Here is a 22,254-nt window from a genome sequence, read left to right on the forward strand (position 1 = left end):
ACAACGACATCTACAGTCTACGGAGCTCAGATGTGTCAGTGCTAATAAGCTTCGTAAGTGCTCGGTGCTATTTCTCATTGAATAAATAATAGTGTAGTTCGTGTTACCGCGCAGGTTCGTGAAACTGTTACCTCATATTCTCTTGCCTACGGATACGTACAAAGTAATCTATGCGTGCAGGGACTTTTTAACGAATGGTGCCCTGTTCATCTTTGTCTGGTCCACTGTTCCGGGTGCTCCCTCAAAGTCATGTGCTAGCTGCTACACCTGGCCAGCGAGGTGAGTTACTCCTGATTCTGTCAACGTAATTCTTTACTTTCGTATACAATCGGTAGATCTACGTCCAGTTGTTATGAACTGCTGTTGGAGATCGTTGCATGGGTAACTGACGAGCTAATCGCACACGGGCAGGACGATTTGAGTTCTGGAAGTTGAAAGCAAATCTTCCGGGCTGATCATGCTATCTCTGTGTATCGCTACTGCTTCCACCTGGAGCGGGGCTTTTGGGAACACGATTCGGGCAATACGAGCACTATATAGAACGGTTATCACTCAAGACAACCATGGCAATAAATACCTTTGACAAAAAGTAATACCGTGTGGATTTTGCCCAGTAGCATTTACCGCTAACACGCACGACCATTGGTCTGCCTGTTCGCCGTCTACAGTGTGCTGTGACTGCGACTAAGAAATACTCTGAAGGAAAACTATATTCATATATGCCTCAGCATATCGCGGTTTAGTACAAACGGGTTTCATTTCACATGCCGAGAACCGTTGTATAATATGATCCCTTACTCGTTACTTGGGCAGGGATTTGCAATACTATGCGTCATTATGAGATAGTCACTGCGAAAAAGCTAGCTCTAGGCCCGAATACACAAGCTACGGTAACGCTGCACAATAGGTTGGTTTGGCGGTAGATCAGATGATGCGGACCTACTACTCATTCTTTTACTAAATTGTACCAACTGAGAGCGGATCGCCGACTCAGGCGAGAAGGTCATTCCGCGATTAGCCGAGGCGATGGCTTCCACTGCAACCATATAGTCGAAAAATTGGTGCACGTTAGCCGTTGTCGGGGGGAAGACAGCTTACCCCCGTACGGTGCACGCAAAGTGGTTAAGTAATGCGCAGGGCAAAGATTACTATTGAGAACGGGCTGTCAGTAATGATCTTATGACACAAATCAATTTGTGCTATCGACTAATGACGATCCGAAGAAGTTAACTCGATTGAAAATAATTCGATTGTTTCTGGAAAAGCAACTAGAAATAATTCATAAACGATAACTAAAAATGCAATACATAAGTTCTACGAGAACTATCGACATGTTAAAAAGCTACGATACATAAATAGGTGAGGAGAAATGTGCCATATTGAAATGATAGGGATAATATCCAGTGGAAAGTCAAATATGTGAAGCTTGGGCGCGGGATTACTCTCCATGGAATCGTCAACGACGGTCCACTTAATGCGCGTTAAAATACACACAAAAGTGGATGGATAGGAAAACTTTGAGCTGTATGCGAGCCAATTAGTTCTAAAATAACGTTAACCTGTACAGCTGTGTCTGATGCATTTAGGCTTGATATGTCCTATGAACTAAATTTTGACCTACACTTTCCGTTCAGCAGGTGTGAATGGGGCCCTTGGTAACGTCGACTTCCAATTTTTCTCAATTATATTTAAGCATTTCAAGTGTGTCTTCACAAATAAGCTTTATTTTACTTAATCTTAAATCGCTAGCGATCTACATTGCTAACAGCTAATATACTTCTATATATCTCAGCTAATATACTAAGAAACTTCTTTTTGGCAAACCCATTCAATCTTTTACCACGAGCGCCATGGATCTTACCCTTCAAGGACAAGATTGTTGCTCATTTTCTAGGCACAGATACTTATGAATATGGTATCTATATTACAGTGTTTGTATTTTGATAATAAAAAGTACACTCTGGTGTTTGTAGCATAGCTGAATGAAACTGCGCTTCACTAGCTACAGGTTCAAAGGATAATAATACGCTGCCTATATAACACCTGCTCAGTCGAAGGAACATATTAACGCCCGTGATAAGCTTGCGGGCTGTGGCACCATGAAGACTAATTGTGGACATAGTGAAGTTCTGAGTCCGTCAACTCGATCTAGCTACGCTTATATAGTAGGGACTTCTTAATAAATTTGTGAGCATTACGTTGAACCCGAAATTGAAGTTTTGCGATCAACGAATCAGCCTTACTGTTCATTGTAAACCTATGACGCTAAAGTGCGTCGCAAGTCAAGAACTTTACACAAACTTTTTGTAGCATTTGCCGAAATTTTACTTTGTCTTGGAATCGGCTTAATCTTTGGTGACATCTTAAGTATCAGTGCACAGTACAACAGTGGTAGTATCGGTACTGTTAACAAAGATGCGATGCCAATCCGTCGCAAACGCTTCGCTGATATTATTAGATGGGCAAGACGTTGCATAGGAGCACTCCCCGACCATGCAACCTATATCGAGGACACAGCGTCATAATGGCCCAGGGCCCTCGTTGTTTATGCCTGCTGATTCGGAGCACCTCGTCTAGTTGAACACGTATGCGGTTATTGCTATTGTTATCGCTACTATGGGTTCTTACATTACTGCTCCTGGGCACCTGATTGCCGTCGTTATTGCCTGTATGCCCCTACCACCTGTCAATCAATCCATAATGCGAAACAAACAACAGCGCCTCTTCATACTTCGTCGTCAAACAGCGAATTGTCTTACGTATCGATATATGTGGTGATACATGTATATATGCACGATATAATATTCGACTATCCGTCGTCGGTCTTCTGATAAGCCCGTAATCAAACGCTAGGGAGGATGCGATAAGAACAGCGCAGGACTTGGTGGTTCGTATGCATTAACCTAGATATGCATTGCGGCTGGCTTCGATAGATGCTGGTTTTATAGGTGTACGTATGTATTTATTTAAAGGACTCTTTCTTTTTGCAGCATTACAGTATGATTAACAAGCGAAGGTTAACAGCATTATTACCGGTCTAAGAAATGCCGTGAGTAGTGCTAGCCTTTCGTACTTAAGCGTAATTAACACTGTCAGCTTGTGCAATTCCCTATTACTCTAAGATATTATAGGTAAATTGCCCATACTGAGTACTGATGCAGCCTATGTTAAAATACTACACTTGGTTGAACCTAACAAGTAAGTCGGATTATTGAGACGAGACCTAAATATCCAGTCATATAAATAGTTATCGACTTTTACTGTTTTTTTTTTTTTTTGTATTTGTAATATAATTAGTTAAAATCCAATTTCGTAATAAAATAAAAATATAATGATAGTAATAAAAATTTAGATAATTTGAATTGTTACCGATATGCAATAGTTCGCTGAATACAAAGAGCTGCCTAACGGTCATGTTTGGTTTTTCTAGTGACCTTCAGAGGTGACCTAACAATACAGTCTTGTTGCATTAGCCTCGAATTAAGCGCGAGAAGATTAAGAAGCGAACAAATAAGAAGTTCTTGCATACGCGTTTCGCGGACGTAATTTTGCGTTCATAGACTTCGAAAAATGTTACATTACGTTAGCCGTACCTTCTGGCTGAGTCAATATTGCTATGAGCTATTTTTGTAGCCGTAATTCATAGAAATACTCGTTTTACGTGAGCGTAGTTCAGAAGGGAAACGTGCGGTTAATTTGTTCATTTAGATTTTAAACATTTACTAAAACGCTATCTTGTTCCTACCTTAAAAAGCAAAATAAATGACTCTTCTTCATATCAAAGACATTCCCCGTCCCTATCTTGGTTTGTCTACAATATCCTTGGGTCGTTTTTATACAAGAAATTTAGCCGACCGGGGCTTCGTGCCCCGTTATTTTTGAAACAGCTCGAACTAACAAATACAAAATCAAGGGATGTTCCATTTTTATTCGAATTAAAATCATGCGGGAGTACAACGCGGAACAATGACACATCGTTGGTTGCAGAAAGCCCTAATAATAATAATTACCTCAAATGTACTTATGCATCTGTGATGTATCGGCGCCTTCGTTTAAAATACGATTGAAAACGGCACATTAGCTTACGCAATGGTGATAAGGTACGAAAGACACTTATGGCGGTGCGGCACGAGCGTGCGGATTAAGAAAGGCGCGCCAGCTGAGTCAAAGCAAATGAGGTTAATGCACTACTGTGAGAGCGAAGGCAAATACGGAGTTAGCGCGATCCGAAAACCTGACTTCGTATCTGTGTTTTTAATGTGACGCGGTATAATCAGATATTAAAAGAAGTGACTGAAATGTGGTTCTATAAACATGGCTATAATATTGAACGTCATCTATTCTTCGCATTTGTCCAACTTTGTAGAAAGGAAAAACTTAAAAATATGGGAAAGTATAGTAGGCGTTCATTAAGAGCATCGCTTAACCAAAACAGAATGCTGAAGCTCACTGCCGCAGTATGGGAAGACTAAGCCTAATATACGAGCAAGTTCATTCAAAGTGGTGGATTCTACTCAGGTAAGCTACGCGCTACCAGGTCTGATAGGATAATACTCAACGGCCGAATTTGGGATTGCTTTACTGCTATTTTCTTATGCGACGATAAATAAACGGCGCTCGTGTATAGTAGGCCAACAATCGGCTCCTTATATACTCAAGCTTTCCGGCTTTTCGTCCTATTTCTCCTATATGGCGGTAGCGATAAGAGTCTTCTACGATGATCCTCTAACATTCCCTAGTAGAAATATCTCGGGGGTGTTGTACGGACTCCCTCCATATACAGTTAAGGGACATACAGAACACAATAACTAAACGCAAGTAGAAAACTCCCAACAAGAGACAGATGACTGAGTTCGTGCTGCGGCAGGACGATGAGGTTACCTGAATGAAGCAAGTGAAGTACAAATCGCCGTTTTGTTCATCCAGCTGAACTTTGCCAACGTCAATCGATCGAAATGAGCACCTCACTCCTTATGTGAGCCAGCTGTCAATACGCTGCCAAGTGGAGCTGCTAGGTAGTTTGAAAGGCAAAAACGATTCAACCACAGGAAAGGCTAGATGCTTAGACGGCAATGACAATCGCTGCTACAGATGCGTGCCTGCTCCAAGCAATAGCTGGTAAATCACATTCATAGCCTAGTGTACCTAACTCGGCCCCTATTAAACATTCGTGGCTTTAGTACAACTTTCTTGAGATCTCCCCGATCCATAAGTTTATTGTAGCATTCCACACACCAGAAGAAATCAATCCAAGCATTCCGCTGTTCATCTCAAGTCTAAATTAAATCATCTATAGCAAGCTCTGAGTGATAGCGGCCTACTGCAGAAACATGTTTCCGGCCTCTTACATGGAAAATTTTGCCTGAATTTTTTGAAAATTTAAAACTTTACTAATGATTATTCCTGCCTCTGAAACTATTAAAAACGGCTCCTACTGGCCGATCCATTTTGTTCAGTAATTTGTTTTGTGAGATTGGCGTATAAATAATACCAATTTTTGTTTTATTTTTATTTTTTTTTCAAATACTCTACACCGTTAGAGAGCTTTTGCTTTGCTCCAGATGGGTCGTTGGGAAGATATTAAAAAATTTCACACTGACTTTGGTCTCTAAAATGAGTTGGCGAGCAACGCACCTCTGTATTTTTCTTCAATGTCGCTGTTGAATTACGTTCATATTATTACAGGGTTGTGCAATGTGTTTTCCAAAAGCGAACGTCAACATACCGTATATCGAAATTATCTTACTCCGTAACCTATCGCGGAAGGAAATCTACGGATTTCCTAAATAATTTGTTCTGGTCGAATATGATTACTCAGATCTCTGACATCTCATAATTGGTTATATTTGATGTTTTAATAGATTTTTGTACATTTTTCAAGCTATGTATACTCACTTTGTACACTCAACTTGCACAATATTGATATATCGTAGCTAACAACAGACTGGCAATATGCGGACGCATGAATAGCTTTTACGTAGAGAAAACAAAGTATTGCTTTATTACTGGGTTGTACACTATTATCCAAACTTTACAACTACCAGATATTTTGAATGCGAGCACTTATATTGATCACAAGAGCTCATACCACAGAGAAGGATGGATGGCGCGATTGGGCATTCGAGTATAATTTGGGTTATAGTAGCTTCTACTCATATAGTCGGCTGAAATCTATATGGTTAGTTGAAAGCCAGGTGCACATTAGATGTCTATGTGTTAATGTTAAGTTAGCACATTATGATTACGCTGATAGTTCATTGAATCGTTCAATCAATAACGTTAATAGATAATTAGGAAATCGATATCGATCTGTTTCCCAGCTGGTAGGCCAAATTTTCATGTGGTAGATCAGGCTGAGACTGAAGCTGCGAAACAACGAGAATTAATCAACGGAAGCCCATGATATCTTCAAGTTATCGTTCTTTTTTTTTTGCATGTTTTAATCATATGGCTGATGTTTGTAGGGGAAACCTGTCTGCCAAAAGGCAGGAGTTAACGCCGTAAACACAGAGGTAGATGTTCATCCCTGTCAAAATAGTTACGTGAAACTAGCACACAAATTTCGAATTTGTGTGTTATCAAAACAATGCTGACACAAAAATACACCAAAACTTATTAAAGGAAGCAACAAGAACCTTGTAGGAACAGTGTCGACACAGCCAGAGTACGGAAAACTCAAAGGACGTGCCATAATCGCATAATCTGACGTCAAAGTCTGCCGTGCCTTTATCGAAGGCACACTATTACGAAACGATGTCCACACCGATATCGCGTAGTGCAAATTTTACGTTTTCATCGGTCTGTTACGACAGCAAGAATATAGTGCAACCTTGACCACAAAAACAATCCAATAGGAAAGACGTACGTAAAATTACGTTGTACGAAGAAGTAGCTGTGTCAAGCCCGGTATTATAGGGTTCTTAACGTGTCCTCCATACATATAGATACTATAGAAGGCTTGAAATTAATGATTTTTAAAAAGATAATTCTCTCACAGGAAATCTGTTAGATTTCTTCACTTAGATGTCTAAACAAAATTAAATTCTTCAAGCAAATTCAAGCTAGACTGTAGAGAAAGCCGCAGTAAATTATGCTGTTTAAACCTTAAACGTTAGCTGTTAACCAGCAAAACATACATCTTAAACGTTTATATCCATGCAGGCACTCAGATGATACTATATTCTTAAAAACTTACAACGATACCTTTACCTATATATAATAACTTCCTAGACCTGAAATCGACAAACCTAGGGACTTTTATCATCTTCCCTAATCGTACCACATGAACACAGCGTTGAGCGGTTTATTAGAGTGCTTTAATTATGGCAGCGCGCACGCTAATGGATGGGTTATTGGTTTAAATTTTCTTCTGCCGCACTATGCAATAGTTAATATTATAGGTGGTCCCGTCTGGAGTTCGATTAACACAGCTGCTTAAAGGACTCCAACATTGACCTTTTCCTTACACGAATTTTACTTGTCCTACATATAACGCTCACGTCGGAGCGACGGTAGTTTCGCAGTACATCACTGCAAGAACTGTTTTATGATTTGGGTTTTTTTTACCAAGTGGCAAAAACATTCACAGAAAGAGAATAATCCCATGAACACGTATCTAATTTTAATGATTCTTGTGATTTTAATGATATTTACTCAGCGAGATCAATAGAAATTAAAGTATCGATCAGCACTTTCCGCTTTACTCTATTGAGCTTTTTAATAGGCAGTCTCCACCGATCGTCATGCAGTAAGTCTATTTATGACCATTCGTTTATGAATACCCTGGATTAATTATGTTAATTGTGTTATCTGGCTATATATATATGTATAGTAGTTTACATTGATTATTTCTATGTTTTTATATACCTGCGTGTGCCCCATGTTTCTTGAAACGTTTGGCGTTTCACGTATTCTATTCATTTTTATTTGCGCATTAATAACGGTGCCTTCTTGTGTCTTCTAGTGACAAATCAATGTAGGCAGATGTCTGAATTCCGTGTGGTGGCATACGTATTCCCGGATTTTCAAGAATAAATGTACAAATCAAAGTCTCGTATTGAATACTGGCAGTTAAGAAAGCGATGGAGAGCAGTGATACTGTAAACAGAGGAATATGAACTCGAGGGTCGTTTGCTGCTCCTAAATGTAAAACCGTCAGATCAGTATCGGTTCTTAAAAAACATATCGAGACGCTTTTTCAGGAAGACACAGCAAAGATACATATACGTTTGCTAACCAAGGCCCGGAAAATTAAAAGAAGAAGGGGAAAGATACCCCCCAAGTATTGGTGCATTTGCCAACCTTATCTGGGGAAGATTTGAAGGTTCAGACTCTTGCATTCATCTTAGAGGCATAGCGGCTTAATACTAGTTTAAACGGAGGACTAATTGAAATGGATCCCGCCTTAAAGCTAGAAAAAAATCAGAAGCAAAAAAAATGTGTTAACCTTTAGAGAGTCTAAATGAATTAAAACCACGGAGATCTAAGGCATGGAAAACCGTAGGCGGTTATGAAAACAGGTCGAGCTAAATAGTGGGAGCTGTTTGGGGGTATTTACGGACCAGCACTGGAAGGAATGGGATCTGTCCGAGGATATGGTGCGTCCGTATGCGTATTGTCTTCTTGACTTAGCTGTTCTAATCGGTCCGATTATTTCAAGCAATTAACGCGATGCCGTCTAAATGACCTCGACGATTGGCCACCTTAGTTCGATATACAAGCAAAGCTGTTCTTCAGTCGAGGCCTTCCCGGATGCAAGTAAAACCTCATTATGGCGAAATTTGAAAACGAGAAATGGCGATGAGTGAATATGAAGTCGAAAGGTACGTCATTCTATGGGCTGCACAGATTTCGAACATTATGCAATTATAGCACAGGCAATGTACTTGTCACTTCACAATATTGGAAAGTAAGTGGGTTATTCTTGTTTGGAAATTAACTCTGGAAATAAGCTTCCCGCGGTGGTGCCTTATTTCCACTGTAATTCAAATATGGCAAAATCTATTCTTTCCAGACGATTTCCTAAGATGGGCCCTCGTTAACTAAACTAACATATGGTTAATGAATGGCCAAAGGTTTGTCCTCGTTTTATAAACACGTGCCGATCGTTATGTCGAACAGGTAACATCCTGTTGGAAAGATTACAGTCGGCTTGTTAGGGGAGTGCAAAATAATTTTCGTGAAATCGGTTAGATCTGAAGGCTAAAGGTAAACTAGACGTAAGTTTTTAACTTTTAAAGTTTGGGTCAGCTTCACAAACAAACGTTTTCTGTAGCAAACTATGATACACGCCAGTGCTTGTCTGTATGCTTATCTTGAACGAGTACTTACAGACGATTGGTCTATAGCAGATTTTACTAAAAACTATGAAAAACGTCTGTTCCACTAAGCCTAGTTTCGAAATATTTTGTAAAAAAGCAAGCTATAACCTTGTGTTTCACCTTTAAATATAGCCTGTACGATATTGTAACGCGGCCTCGACAATGACTATGGGCATACTCTACGTATACGTCTACACATAAGATTATGCTGAAGCAAGCTACTACTGCTCTGGTGCAACCGCTGAATAAATAGAAAAAGGGTTATACCACTTCACTTGACGGAACCACATGCACGTGGCTAATGGCAGCAGGAATCACAGTGCTGTCCTAACAACTTATTAAGTTTATCGTGCGAACGCGTGCTACACAATAAATTTGGCTTATTTTTAATATTATATCGTATCGGATTAGTGAGTGCTATTCTAGTGAAACGGTTATCAAGTATATTGACACAATTAAACTGTCAGGTATCCATTGCATAGTCATATGCAATATACGATGATAAAAAATACGATGTAATAAAAAGCAACATAAAGTAAATAGAAAGATATAAGCTAGGAAAAAAACACCGTATGTACACGAACTAAGTATGCGATGCCTTACACACAAATCAATTCAAGATAATAATGAGTCGAGCTTTCCGTAACAGTACCGTTATGTATAACAAATGGACTCGTTCGAGCAGCAAAACCCAATACAACCTATAAGTATTTAATTCGATACTGAACTCAATGAATTGGGATCATCAAAGCTGAAGAAAGAAGCTTACATGTCTGAAAAGTCGATTGGCGAGGAAAAGCTACAAGGAACTTATCGGCGGCAGGGTCACTGCACTTCTGTGCATCACGTTTAAATCAAAGATATCTATCTATAACAGATCGAAACACTCCAAGGAGGAAACATAGGTCCCGTTTTTTGTCTGGATGTGACAGCTTTATTACGGTAGAAACTAGTGTTACAAGTAACCCTCAGGTACACTGCCGAAAAACAAAAAGAGTGATCTCTATTAGCATTGGATAAACAATTCCGCCGTTTCTTTGGAAGTTCTACCGAGTTTTTTCTTATCAGAATTTCGATACATAATTACGAGTGTCACCGAAAATTATAAGGGCATATGCGTGTTTGACCTTCCGCAACTGTCTAATACGTAAGGAAAAGAAGGAAGGCCAAATATATACAAGCCATTAGTTATGGCTGTCAACACACAGGACGAGTTATTGTAGGTTTACAGTTGATATGGAATAGAGGTTAACTGTATTTTCTATCGCGCGAACGATTCCGTTAGAAGAATTGAACCTTTTGCTAAGGAACCTTCTGCACGGCCTTGTACATCGATCGCACCGAAGTTCACTCGGGTCCACCAATGTAACTTATACCATTTCTATTCACAAGAAGGCAATTCGATTGTTTGCGATATCTGATTCAGTAAGCCACATATATTTCAGATACCCGACAAACTAATACGGAATCCGCCATTATTTTTTACCGTTTTTTATCTTACGGTGTATTCTTCTTGAGTTTTTCTTTTTACAATAGTAATTATGTATTAGACGATCAGAAACGGCTGTTTCTACACAGCCGTGCGTTACCGTTCATCACAAATCACGAACGCAATGTCGCAATAATACCAAATGAAAATTAAACTTATATATATAACGTAAATAATGTCTCAATATTATTGACAGACATCAAAGATTTCGGCTGTTGGTTTATCCTATTCGTATATGCATCTCGTACTAGCAGGCTAATGAACAAGTTTTAAAAAATACATGTTTCGCTTTATGCGGCCATCTACGTTTTGTGCAATTTATCGTGCTGTGATTTGTCGCTCACCGTTCCTATTGACGGTCAATGTACCTTTTCAATGGGCGAACGCGTCTGATGTCTAAAAAAAAACAATAGAAGTGCGTGAACTCGATGGCGGTAAACCATTTCAACAGCAAAGTAACACCACTTCAGTGATGGGTACTAAAATTGTTTCTTCTTATGTAACAATAATCTGACGACTTATTATATATACACCATATTTTATATATACACTAGATTTATCCTTACGTTTTGCTCCGCGTTCATCGGTATACATAGCCAGAGGTAGAGGACTAGCAGTAGACTATAGAATATTTTCTAATTGACCTTGTATGCTTACCCGCTGTGTTGTCGGACGATATAAACTAAATGTTTGATTTTTACCTTACCATCATGATATACCCATATAAGGGTGTGCAGTCGCGTCACAATTGGGCCTTTCTAAACTGGTACGGCTCTCGTGTCTCATCATTAGTGCTCTGGACGGTCCAGCAAAAAAGGCTGGACGAGGATATTACTTGGCATGGAAAACTGTTAGTCGAAAGCTGGTAAACTGACAGTATTGAAGGGTTTTTCTCCAGCCTGAAGCGCAATTTCGTTGGAATTCGTCATTGTCTCGTCTGCTTGCCTTCGACAGAGGTAGCTATGCCGGCGATGACGGGTTGTCGCTTAAAAGGGTTTTCTCCTCTTAGCTCAAAGCTACCGGCTAGAGCTTGGTGTTCGGAGTTTACTGGCGACAACAATAATCGATGATTGTGTTGTCGTCGTCGTCGTCGTCGTCGCAGGTCCGGCCGTCACATCAGGATAAAGTAGGCTCGCTGTAGGCTCGAAGTTGCTCGAACAAATTGCAGGCTGGAAAAAAAGGATTGAATTGCCATAAACGAATCACCGAATGTCGCAGCAAGCAAATGAAAGTGTTTGAGATACGAACCGAAGGTAAGATAGGCGAGAAAAACGGACGCCATATAGTACCGTGAAGACAACGCGTTTAAAACGTACACCGTTATCATAGCAGACGCCTGTCGATGCCGGACCCATGGCTGGATGCCAAACATCAACGAAAACAAGTATCTGGTCAAAGGGAAGCGTACACCAACTCTGCCAGTATGAAACAGGGGGAAAGCAGCAGCTGGAATTGCTGATCGTCTGAATACTTTTCATCCTCGGTCGTTAACTCTTGCAATGCAGATCTCACAACGCAGACATGTGTTGACAAATCAGACACATCCGCTGCATTACGAGTCGTGAAGACTAACTTCAAATATGCTCTAAACGACAGAGAAACACAGTGACTGCCGATAGGCATACACATAATACTAAGTGATTGCACACGCAGATAAATAAAGAGCTGTTATTATTGTATTATACATTAGTAACAAACGTTGGGCCAAAACCCAATATCAAGCGAACAGACGTAAAGAAAGTATATCGCTTACGGTCTCGCCTACTGCACGCCAATTGTGGGAGTTTTACCCCAATCTTATCTTGTCTGAGACGGCAGTATGACTACGATTGCGGGCCAACAATCTGTATCGTCATATTGAAGCCGGTACTGCATTGCCCGTAAAACAGGCGCGAAGGCTCTTCGCCCTATGACAGATGAATGTGAAAAAGGACCACGGAAACAACAACGATGAGTGACGTTTGGCTAACTCCGTACGTATTCAAATTCTGTATGTGCTTATAGTTGTTACATGTTTTGATCAAAAACGGGACACAATATTGCCTTTTTAATCTTACGCCAATTTTCCACCTTTCTCGAGTCATTTTGAAAGGTATTTTTAGGTAGTAACTTGTTAGCTGTCCTACTACATTTTTTGAAAATAATTTCTTATATTTTTACTTTTACTTACGAAAATGTTGTGTGTCGAGGTATTTTTGTCGCCACTGTTCCTGATATTACTGAGCATTCTGAAATAGGAAAAATCTGAAAGAGTAAAAGAAAGACCAATTATAAGTTTGCTAGGAACTCGGTTACTTTCTGTGAAGCATGGACGTACATATATTATTAAAGGTTTATCTGGTATCTAGCCGCCGGTGATCTTAGAGTGTCTCGCAACTTCTAGCTGTATAGTCCTTTTGAGTGTTTAATAAATTATAGTCTTAGTAATCATCGCATTCGTGCTATACGTTCGGATGACGTCCAAATCAGAATATTCTGATTGTGACCATATGCCATGGCGAATAAAGTAGGGAACCGATCATGGCATGACACTGTGGTCTAATTTAAAAAGATTTTTTGAAAAAAAAAAAAAATTGGCAGACGTTTGCTAAATGCGATGTTCTAAAGGAACGTCGAAAGTCCACTTCATCAGCAAAAGGCACAATTATCTTCAAGTAGAGCGATCCTCCAAGTTGTGTAGGAATCTTGCTTCCAGTTCGGCAGTATCTTCACGTTAGACAGTTGAAAAAAATTCAACATTACGTTGATAAAGGTAAAATATCGATAAGAGAGAAACTCGTACAGAGCTTGCCTCGCTGTAGAACTGTAGCAACCTATTCTCACGTTCGAAATACAAGTACGCACTGCTCTTTGTGCAAACTGCTGATTTGGTGCTGGACTGCTTAGAATGTAAAAAACACTAAATTTGAATATTGGCGGTAATTTACGGGGGGGGATCTAGTTAAATTGACATCATTAAACTGATACAATTAAGTGGCTTAATGAAGAAAGATGAAATGAAACGGATAGCTATGACCGGATATAAAGCCCATAGGGATAATATCTTCCCAGTGACTGGATAACACGTCGACAGCTAAAGATATATATAGACTTACGTATACTAACTTTAAACATTTGTTTTACTCTCAATTAGGAATATGTCCTTGTTTTGCACGGTCCCATTGAATGATAAGCCTGTTTTTCTTATTTGTTCGTTTATTCGTTATTCTTGACTATTTACTTAGTAGGCAATAAATAAATAGAAATGTATCCGTCGTGGACGAAGCTTGAAGCCAAATTCTTCAATCCAGAGATTTGTGCTGTCGAGGGGACGGAATTTTTCTTAATGTACTCATGTTATTTTTTGGCGCTAAAGCTTCCGTCGTATCCACAATTCTTTATCCTGCTACGGCCACAGGAATTTTACTTGCCTTCCCTTTACAGTAATAAAAGAATTAATGCCGCAAATTCAATCCGTTTTTAATTGAACAAAGCAATGACAACGACTTTAACATAGCCTATTTGCTATATTATTTTATCTATTTTTTTTTTTAACTATTTGGAAGTAAAGGTCAAATGATTTGGATCAAAGAAGTGGGCACGAATACATTTGATTTTTGTTCGACGGTTTTGAGCCCACGCATTCTTTATTGCTAAATGGGAAATATTTCCTATTACTTGTTTCCAAGATCGTATTTAAATCAACGAAAAAGATATCCACACGTAACTTTTTCTTTGTAATCGTGCGTCAAGCAAAATCGGTAAGTAAGAACTTGTAAACGAACATCGCTAACAGATGTGTTTGTTCGATTTAACCGCCACTGACTTCGATCATAGAGTTAACTAGAGATCCAAGTGATTAACAAATAATTTTCTACGATTTCTTCTCTAAACTAGTAAAACATAGATTTTTTAAGTAATAACCGGCAACGAAACGATAGTCATACATAAAACCCAAAATATTTCAATTTTAATCTCAGCATATCCTAAAGCTTCCAGCGATTCAAGAGTTCCACAAAGGTTTCGAATGTGTGTGAAAAAAATTACATTCATTGAAACTTGCTTGGACAGTCTTCTTGACGATGATCGGTCGTGGTGCCTCGAAAACGACCACCAATTCCCGTATCAAAGTTCCGACACCATTAGAAATAGCGTTCAGCTTTATTGATATTAATTTTCTTGTCCTTTCAATCGACTAACAGTGTTGGATCTTCCGCTTTGTTTCGTTGAAAGCTTTGCCAGCCTTTTTGGAGAGAATCCTCCCTGGAAGTATATAGTGTACTTGCGCGGTAGCCATGGCCATCGTATGATACGTGTACCAATTGATGTTGCCGGCAGTTCGCCTATTGGTGGCGCTTCTCAACAAGTAAATGAACGTTGTACTGCTACGAACGACCCTGCTACGTCCGCAGGGTTTTCTATATCAGCAGTTTCCCGGTAGCCGAACACGACTGGCCGCTGCTGACCATCACACTACCGATTCAACGTGACAGAGGGATAGACTCTATTGGGAGGGATGAGTGAGTCCGCACTGTGGCGTTTTGCTGCTGGGGAAGCCTCTGCGACGTCATAGCGGCGAAATCGAACTGAAGGCGGATAGAGCAACGGTCAGCCAGACGCTAACCAATGACTAGAGTGAGTGGCTTGACCGCTCACCTGGATGACCTAAGTGCGTGTGAAGACGACGCCAAAACCGGCAAAGCCACGTACAACAGGCCGGCATCGCTTGACACGGGGACGATGATAGTTGCTATGGCGATGGAGAAACAACTCGTTCCATACTAAAACAATCACTGTATTATAGATTTCGTAGTACAACGGTCGCTTACAAAACACTAACAACGACGACGGAGACTACCGTTTCTCGTTGAGTAGCGCGGAGCGACTGAGTATGTAGCCGCCGTGCACTATTGATGATGGCGGACTGCGTGATTTGCTGCCCCGCTCCCAGGTTGATAGCTCAAACTTCTTGAGCTCTGTACAAGTTCGGGTCTGCCGCCACTGCAACGTCAGCATTGGAGCCTGCAGAAACAGGCAACAGAAATGCAAACAGCAATAGCAGCGTCGATGATGACATAGCAGAGGCACCAGTTTAAGTGGAAGTTACACTGCAAAGTTAACGAATGGCAGCTAGAGTCTTACCAACAATGTTACACAGAGAAAACAGTAATACCACAGAATCAAGAGCAGTTCAACGACTCCGACAAATAGTAGAGATGTTTCAAGACGAATTTGTGAATATTTTAAAATTTACGTATTATAAAATCCATGTATATGCACAGGAAAACACACCTACATACAGCCGAAGCCCATATAATAATAGGTAGCGTTGTGGCAGCATTTACACATATTTTACGCCTAGCTAATGGGTAAAACACTCTTGCCAAAAATGATTTCTGAGTGACATCATATATAATAATACTGTTATTACCATTACTATTATGTATTTGTTACTAGGTCACAAGCCGATAATAGGACAATCTGTTGCTTTGCCATCTATCAGTAGGATTTGACCACTAGCATTATGCCTGTCAACATATATATATATACCTACATGTGATGGATGCGTGATAATGGATGGCCAAAAAAGCGAAGCCAAGATTAACGCAAACGATAATGGTAAATTAAATGCACGCTATTCTGATCTGCTGTTCTTCTGGCGAGACCATAATCCTATCACTGTAGAACATCCGCGGTTTCTGAGCGAAGTGATTTTTGCTTTTTCTCAAGCTAATTTGACGCCACCGCGGAGATTTAAATAGGCGATATTGTGATGAAAGTTCTGTTAACTTTTGCCGGGTAGCTAAAAACGTATGTTATTGTTGCTATTGTTATGCCTCCTTTGTTCACGAGTTTCTGTCGATTTTTTTCAACGATTTGTTGTAATCTTGTTAGTTGTTGACGTTAGTTAATTGTTTTGCCAAGCTTCAGTGACTCAATTGGTTCGGACGTCGGATGATATCGCATCTTTTTGGCTTCAATCCGGGTTTTGTGGAGTTTTTCATCAGGGTTTCTTTTCGTACATCATTGTTGCATGTGGTTCATTTTTCATCGCTCGTGATCCACCGCTTAGGTGTGGCTCGATTTTGTTGCAAAGCGTCGTAAATTATTTTACGTCAATTCACGCGATAAGGAAATATTGGGTTTTTTTTTTTTTTGTATAGTCTTCGGCCTTTTTCAAATGGTCGAATGAGGTCTGATGGTAGACACTTAGTTCCTTGGTGGTGTCATGACTACTCACGTGGCGGTCTCGCTCAACTTTCGCGATGACTTCATCAACTATCGTTCGTAAGTGGTCAGTAACTATATGCAGCGCCTTTCGCATCGAAATTTCCGCAACGAAAGCGATAAGGCTATGTTTATGCTGTCTTATCTGAAAACATATCTCGGGCGTGAATAGTACAATGTTTCTTTAACTAGGCAGAATTTGTGCCTTCGTATTGATAACATTACAAGGTATAGCAAATTTTTACAGGAAGGCAGGTCTAAATAAAGGCGTTGGAAAACATTTAGCGTGACAAATAATGCCGACTCGACTTAGCTGACTCAAGATACACGACCTAAGTCGTCTATCTAGGAAAAGCATCAGTAATTTTTGACAATGCAGCATAGTCAACAAAATGTACAGTAACCAGTGTATGTACACCTATCCAACGCATCAAGATATTATACGGTACGATGCATATGATGGCCGAACAAGGTTATTGTTGCCAATTGCTCGTGATACGTTACACCTATAATTGATACGTATCTAATCCCTAGCCGTGCTTCGGCCTCGAGTGACTATTCGTAGCTTTTTCAGATCTCGAGCTTTTTTTAAACTTCACTACTACAAAAGCCGTAGAGTACGCGCGATAACTTCTTACGACATTCTTGCTTAACAGCAACATCTCGCCTCTCATGGAAGATGCTTCTGCTAACCTGTGCTTGTAACCATCACGCGACGGCGATCACCTAACCTTTTGTTTATCTCTAGAAGATGATTTGGGCGGATGTCCGAACAACTGGTTCATACTGGCACTGACAATGGAATATTATTTCTGGTGCTCCTGCTGCTACTACTGCCTGTTTGATTTTTGTCTAGCGGAGATAGATACCCTTGTCCTTAACTGGTCAGGCTTGCCTGAATGCGTGTGTTCCTACGGTATTTCTTTTTGTCTAGCTTTTGTCTCTAACACGCTAGGTCAGTCAGGCGTGCACCTTTTGGTATCTTTAGTTTCGCCTTCCTTTAGAAATGTTGTTTTGTTTATCTCTTAGCTGTGTCACGGGAACGGGCGATAGGTTTTTCAAGACAGAATACTTTCCCAAAGTACTAAGGCGTGTTACTCTAGCCAAATATCATACCATGTGGTGATTATGGACCATGTTTATGCATTTATGCCCCTTATTAATAAACTTAGGTTTTGGTTATTGGGAAAGGGATTTGTGCAATGGCATTGAGAAAACTGCTCAATACCAGCATCCTGGCGATATGTTTCAAAGAACAAATTTACTACTACAAAAGAATCGAAGAAATGTGCTCATTAGTTCATGACAAGATGCATTTTCTGCATACGTCTGTGCATTAGCATATCAATCGCTCAATTCCGTTCCCGGCTTCGTTTTTGTCCCCCGAAATGATCTTTTTTTGAATAATTTTTATTTCCCGAGATGATCCGATTCGTTGGCCCAACTGGGCCAACGGACCGGATCATTTCGTATTCGAAAAACATCTTCTTGGTCATCACGGTTCGTTTTGAGTTTGGTGCCCGTACCGTTTCTGTTATCCTTGCGACAAAAACAAAAACACTGCCGCAGGCGCCGCAAAGTACGCGGTCGGCATTGACAGCAGCGACAAAATCATCAACACTGACGCCAAAAACAAACATAATGCAAACCTGGAATCTCTTTCTGTGTTTGTGTTTTGCTTGCCATTTGGGCAGCGCTGCTACTACAGACTAATAGCGGTATACGCAGCCTACAGCTGGCTCTCCGTGACAACATCGTTAATCTGTGGATTTGTTTGTTAGATCCACGGCCAAAGCTGCTGGTCAGGCAGCGAGCTGTGCATCAGTCTGCCTACCTATGTGTATATATGGGTCTGTTTGTTGATGTATATATGTAGAAGTCGTGTCAGTATGTTTGTGTGCGGACGCGCCTTTGCTCCGTACGAAAAAAGCTTCAATCCGTTACCGGCTGTTACCTACTAGATAGCTGTATCTGGCGCGGGCCTGCACTACTTGTTTAAGCGAGAGCAGCAGCGTTAGCATTTATAACGACAACAATGGCGCCAGCAAGCAGGCCGTCGACGACCCGCTTGTACACCCATCGTTGGGTGCTGCTGTCACGCGACCGGCCACCGCTACGGCAGCATCGATTGCCCTCGTGTTGTTTGTTACAGCTGTTTCCGGTAATGTCGCTGCGGCAGTTTAGCGGCCTACTGTCATCATCACAAGCAGGCCCAACGACGTAGTCGTATGAGAGCTCGCTGCAGCAGCGAGCCTACGCAGCGTGCCATAAAGCTGTTGTAGTATTCTATCGAGCAGTTAGAATTACTGTTATTACAGTTAGCACATCTCCTTTTCCGTGACGTTACGACCACTTGTTCGGCACGTGTCTTGGGCTCGTCTTCTGCCGGCGCTGCGGCCTCCACATAACTACGTAGAGACGACGATCGCCGGTAAAGGGACAATCCTATCGCTGACAGCGGACGGGCCCTCTCGCGCATTCGTACTACGTACATGGTCAGGCGGGAGCGCGGCTTCGAAACCGTCGTTTCGGCAGATATTATCGATTACGACTGTCTGTAACTCGGGTGTACCGACGCAACGAGTGCGCCTTTAGATCGCGAATGCACCGGCGACTATCAGTACAGGTTCACAGTAATAAATAATTGCTCCTATTCATCCGCATCCTGCCGTACGCAACCGTGCTTGCCACACATTAAATGTTTGGTTAAGTTACGGCCATACCAGCTCGGTCTTTCTCCGTAGTTAGCCAGGCCGGCCTGATTCGTATTCGTATGTTAGCCGATTTAGCAATTCGAAAGCAGTAGAAACACACAGGTGTAAAGAGGAAGAGGGAGACAGCAAATAAAATAGTAACAAAGTGGCATTATTTCTACGACTAGAAACACAATTCGGTCGTAGTTGTTATTGCAGTAATACTCGATATAGTTCTGGTTCAATGGCCTAGTGATAACTGTTAGCGTACAACAAGATACTGAGTTGGCAGAAGATCAGCGTACGTACCTGCAACTCCATTTGCTTAGCCGATTATATGGTGACGATTCCAGGCAAAGCAAGGCGGAGATCAGCAGCGGCGTTAACATCGCTCGCGTGGATACTCTCGTATGTGAGCACGACGCCAATCATGGTGGTAGTCTAGCTGCTGGTGGAATATGTACTTGTTCACCGATAGCGATAATCGCTACTATACTCAGCGTTAACATCGTTAACGGGAGCTCGTCTCTAACAGTTGTGGTTTCGGCAATACTCATCTTGTGCCTGCGGCTGCCATTGTTGCTCTTATTCTCTTTCTCAAGACTTCTTCCAGCCACCGGCAGCGAGGCTGACTTCCTTTCCCGACCTCCATGTTAGTACAAATCACGTCACGTTTATACCACAGGCAGGCAGGCAGGCAGGCAGGCAGGCAGGCAGGCAGACGCCGCCGCCGCTCGTCCGACTCATTTGCGATTATGGCCGCAGTTGTACCGACAACGATGGTGATCACGATGAAGGGCTAGGAAGTTCGCCTACAGCAGGACGTCGACAGAAATACAATACGGATCGCAGCGTATGTGCGTCGTATGAAACGAAAATGCGCGACAACTTCAACCGCGAACAGAGGTCGAGAAGATAAACACGGCGAAGTGGTGGCACGGTGTTTTTGGTCTTCGATTTGTCCTAGCTTCATTTATTCGACGTTTGGCGAGTGAACTCAGCCTAGCAAAGTAATCAGTTGAGCCTGTTGTCGAAGATTTCTGCTGGCCCCATTTCGTCACTCTGCCTAGTGTTGTTATGGTGCCGGACACTGTGCGGGTATTTATCACGTGTATGATCGTATAGCGCCGAACGAGCAGTTCCTAGTAGATGAATTCGGACATGTTTTTACGTTTGACAAAGTGTGTCCGAATGTGATGTATTTGCTTGGTGGCGAAACTAAGCCTACTGGTTTGTCTGATCCATTTACAGCCTTTTAACGTATTATCAGACCTTGTTCGGTTCGCGCCTTTAGCTTAATAAACCGCTCGTAACGAACAGTGAGCGTTTAGTACTATATAGATAGATGCACTCTCTCAAGCAAACGCCACTAGCAATAGAAGCAGTAATTATATCCACATAGCCCTTTGACGGGGCCTCACGACTAATGCGTACGCGGACAGACAAACGGACAGAGAAGACCCGCACTTGTCTGCCACTCGCGCACGTGCTCGGAAAGGGTTATGTGTGTCTTTATTGTTCTGCGTAAGCCAGGCAGGCGAAACTGCTGCCAGCGCTGCAGACTACGTTCGCTACGAACCTTCGGTCGGCTAGCAGATTCGTGTGTGTCAGTTGAACGCCACAAAGATTACGAACACATTGTCTCATCGTTAGTGTTGTCAGCCCGTACGTTTCTAATGCACTGCTCTAAACGCATCGCAGACGCCGCCACTGCCGCCGTTGATACGGCCGCAAAAAACAGTACAGCGTAACGGCCAAAAGCAAATAGCGATTGCCGCAAATGCAGCTCGAGGAAGTCTCTAACAACGAGGTGACGCCACTGTTGCGTTACTATTTAGATTGTTCACGTTGTTACCGATGGACAAGAAAAATGAGTGAATAAATACGTGGACGATAACGCGGAACAGCGTTGCTGGTAATTGTGAGTTAGCGGACTGCGTAAATGTGTCGTGCGCGAAGTAATAATAGAAACTATACGGTAGCACCAAATGACTCCGAGTGCCAATGGACTTTCGAGTGCTAACGTGTTGAGCTTCTCGAGCAAGGGGCAGCACGGCAGAAGATTCGGTTGACAGGGTAAGCAGAATCGTCAGTGAAAACCAGATCAAACCATAATGGCATCAAAGTTTCATCGACAGCTCTGAAGGAGTAACGACAGAAATGGTCATTGTAAGCGTCAGTGTAGAACTCGATCATGGCCAGAAGAAGAGATCGGCCTACGATCATCATGAAGCTGTTGATTATGACGGGTCTTCGACCGACACGCGTTCACACTTGACGAAAAAAACGATTTCGCGTCACAGCTATTATCATGTACTACAGTTATTGCCGAATACGGTTGCTCTAAATCTTCTTTGTTCCTGAATGTGGATAGTGTTTGTGGCCTTACCTCAAATGGAGTTACTGTCATCACCATGAACGAATCGATGTGATACATCACACTCAATGCGCGCATTGTTATCGTTGTATAGACCCTATCGTATATTGCTAGCGGTATAACTCATACCACAAGGACGCGAAGTCAATCGTCCATTCGGGTGAGGAA

The 22,254-nt window shown here is 41.5% G+C and overlaps 1 protein-coding gene and 1 long non-coding RNA gene across 15 annotated transcripts in view; one reads left to right on the forward strand and one right to left on the reverse strand.

The window, feature by feature from the left end:
- The window catches only part of LOC111243239 (cGMP-dependent 3',5'-cyclic phosphodiesterase-like), a 126,052-nt gene continuing 103,798 nt past the window's right edge, over positions 1 to 22,254 (forward strand). The window contains exon 1 of one of the 2 annotated variants that reach the window (XM_022788458.2): positions 1 to 279. In XM_022788458.2, coding sequence (XP_022644193.1) covers positions 195 to 279 — 85 coding nt within the window. In that variant the 5' untranslated portion in view covers positions 1 to 194. The remainder of the gene's footprint in view (positions 280 to 22,254) is intronic. The other variant, XM_022788459.2, reaches the window with a different exon arrangement.
- On the reverse strand, positions 10,227 to 22,237 carry LOC111243240 (uncharacterized). Of its 13 annotated transcripts, XR_015318794.1 has the most exons (6): positions 20,019 to 20,152; positions 15,647 to 15,810; positions 12,980 to 13,053; positions 12,563 to 12,716; positions 12,058 to 12,418; positions 10,227 to 11,978 (listed from the first exon to the last, which is right to left on the reverse strand). It is a non-coding gene; the product is annotated as an uncharacterized LOC111243240 (long non-coding RNA). The 13 variants fall into 13 exon arrangements; XR_015318798.1 differs by lacking the exons at positions 15,647 to 15,810; positions 20,019 to 20,152 and adding an exon at positions 22,099 to 22,237 and having other exon boundaries at positions 12,058 to 12,394; XR_015318797.1 differs by lacking the exons at positions 15,647 to 15,810; positions 20,019 to 20,152 and adding an exon at positions 22,099 to 22,237.

Source organism: Varroa destructor, unplaced genomic scaffold (genome assembly GCF_002443255.2).
Source record: "Varroa destructor unplaced genomic scaffold, Vdes_3.0 BEIS01000001.1, whole genome shotgun sequence".
Lineage (NCBI taxonomy): Eukaryota > Metazoa > Arthropoda > Arachnida > Mesostigmata > Varroidae > Varroa > Varroa destructor.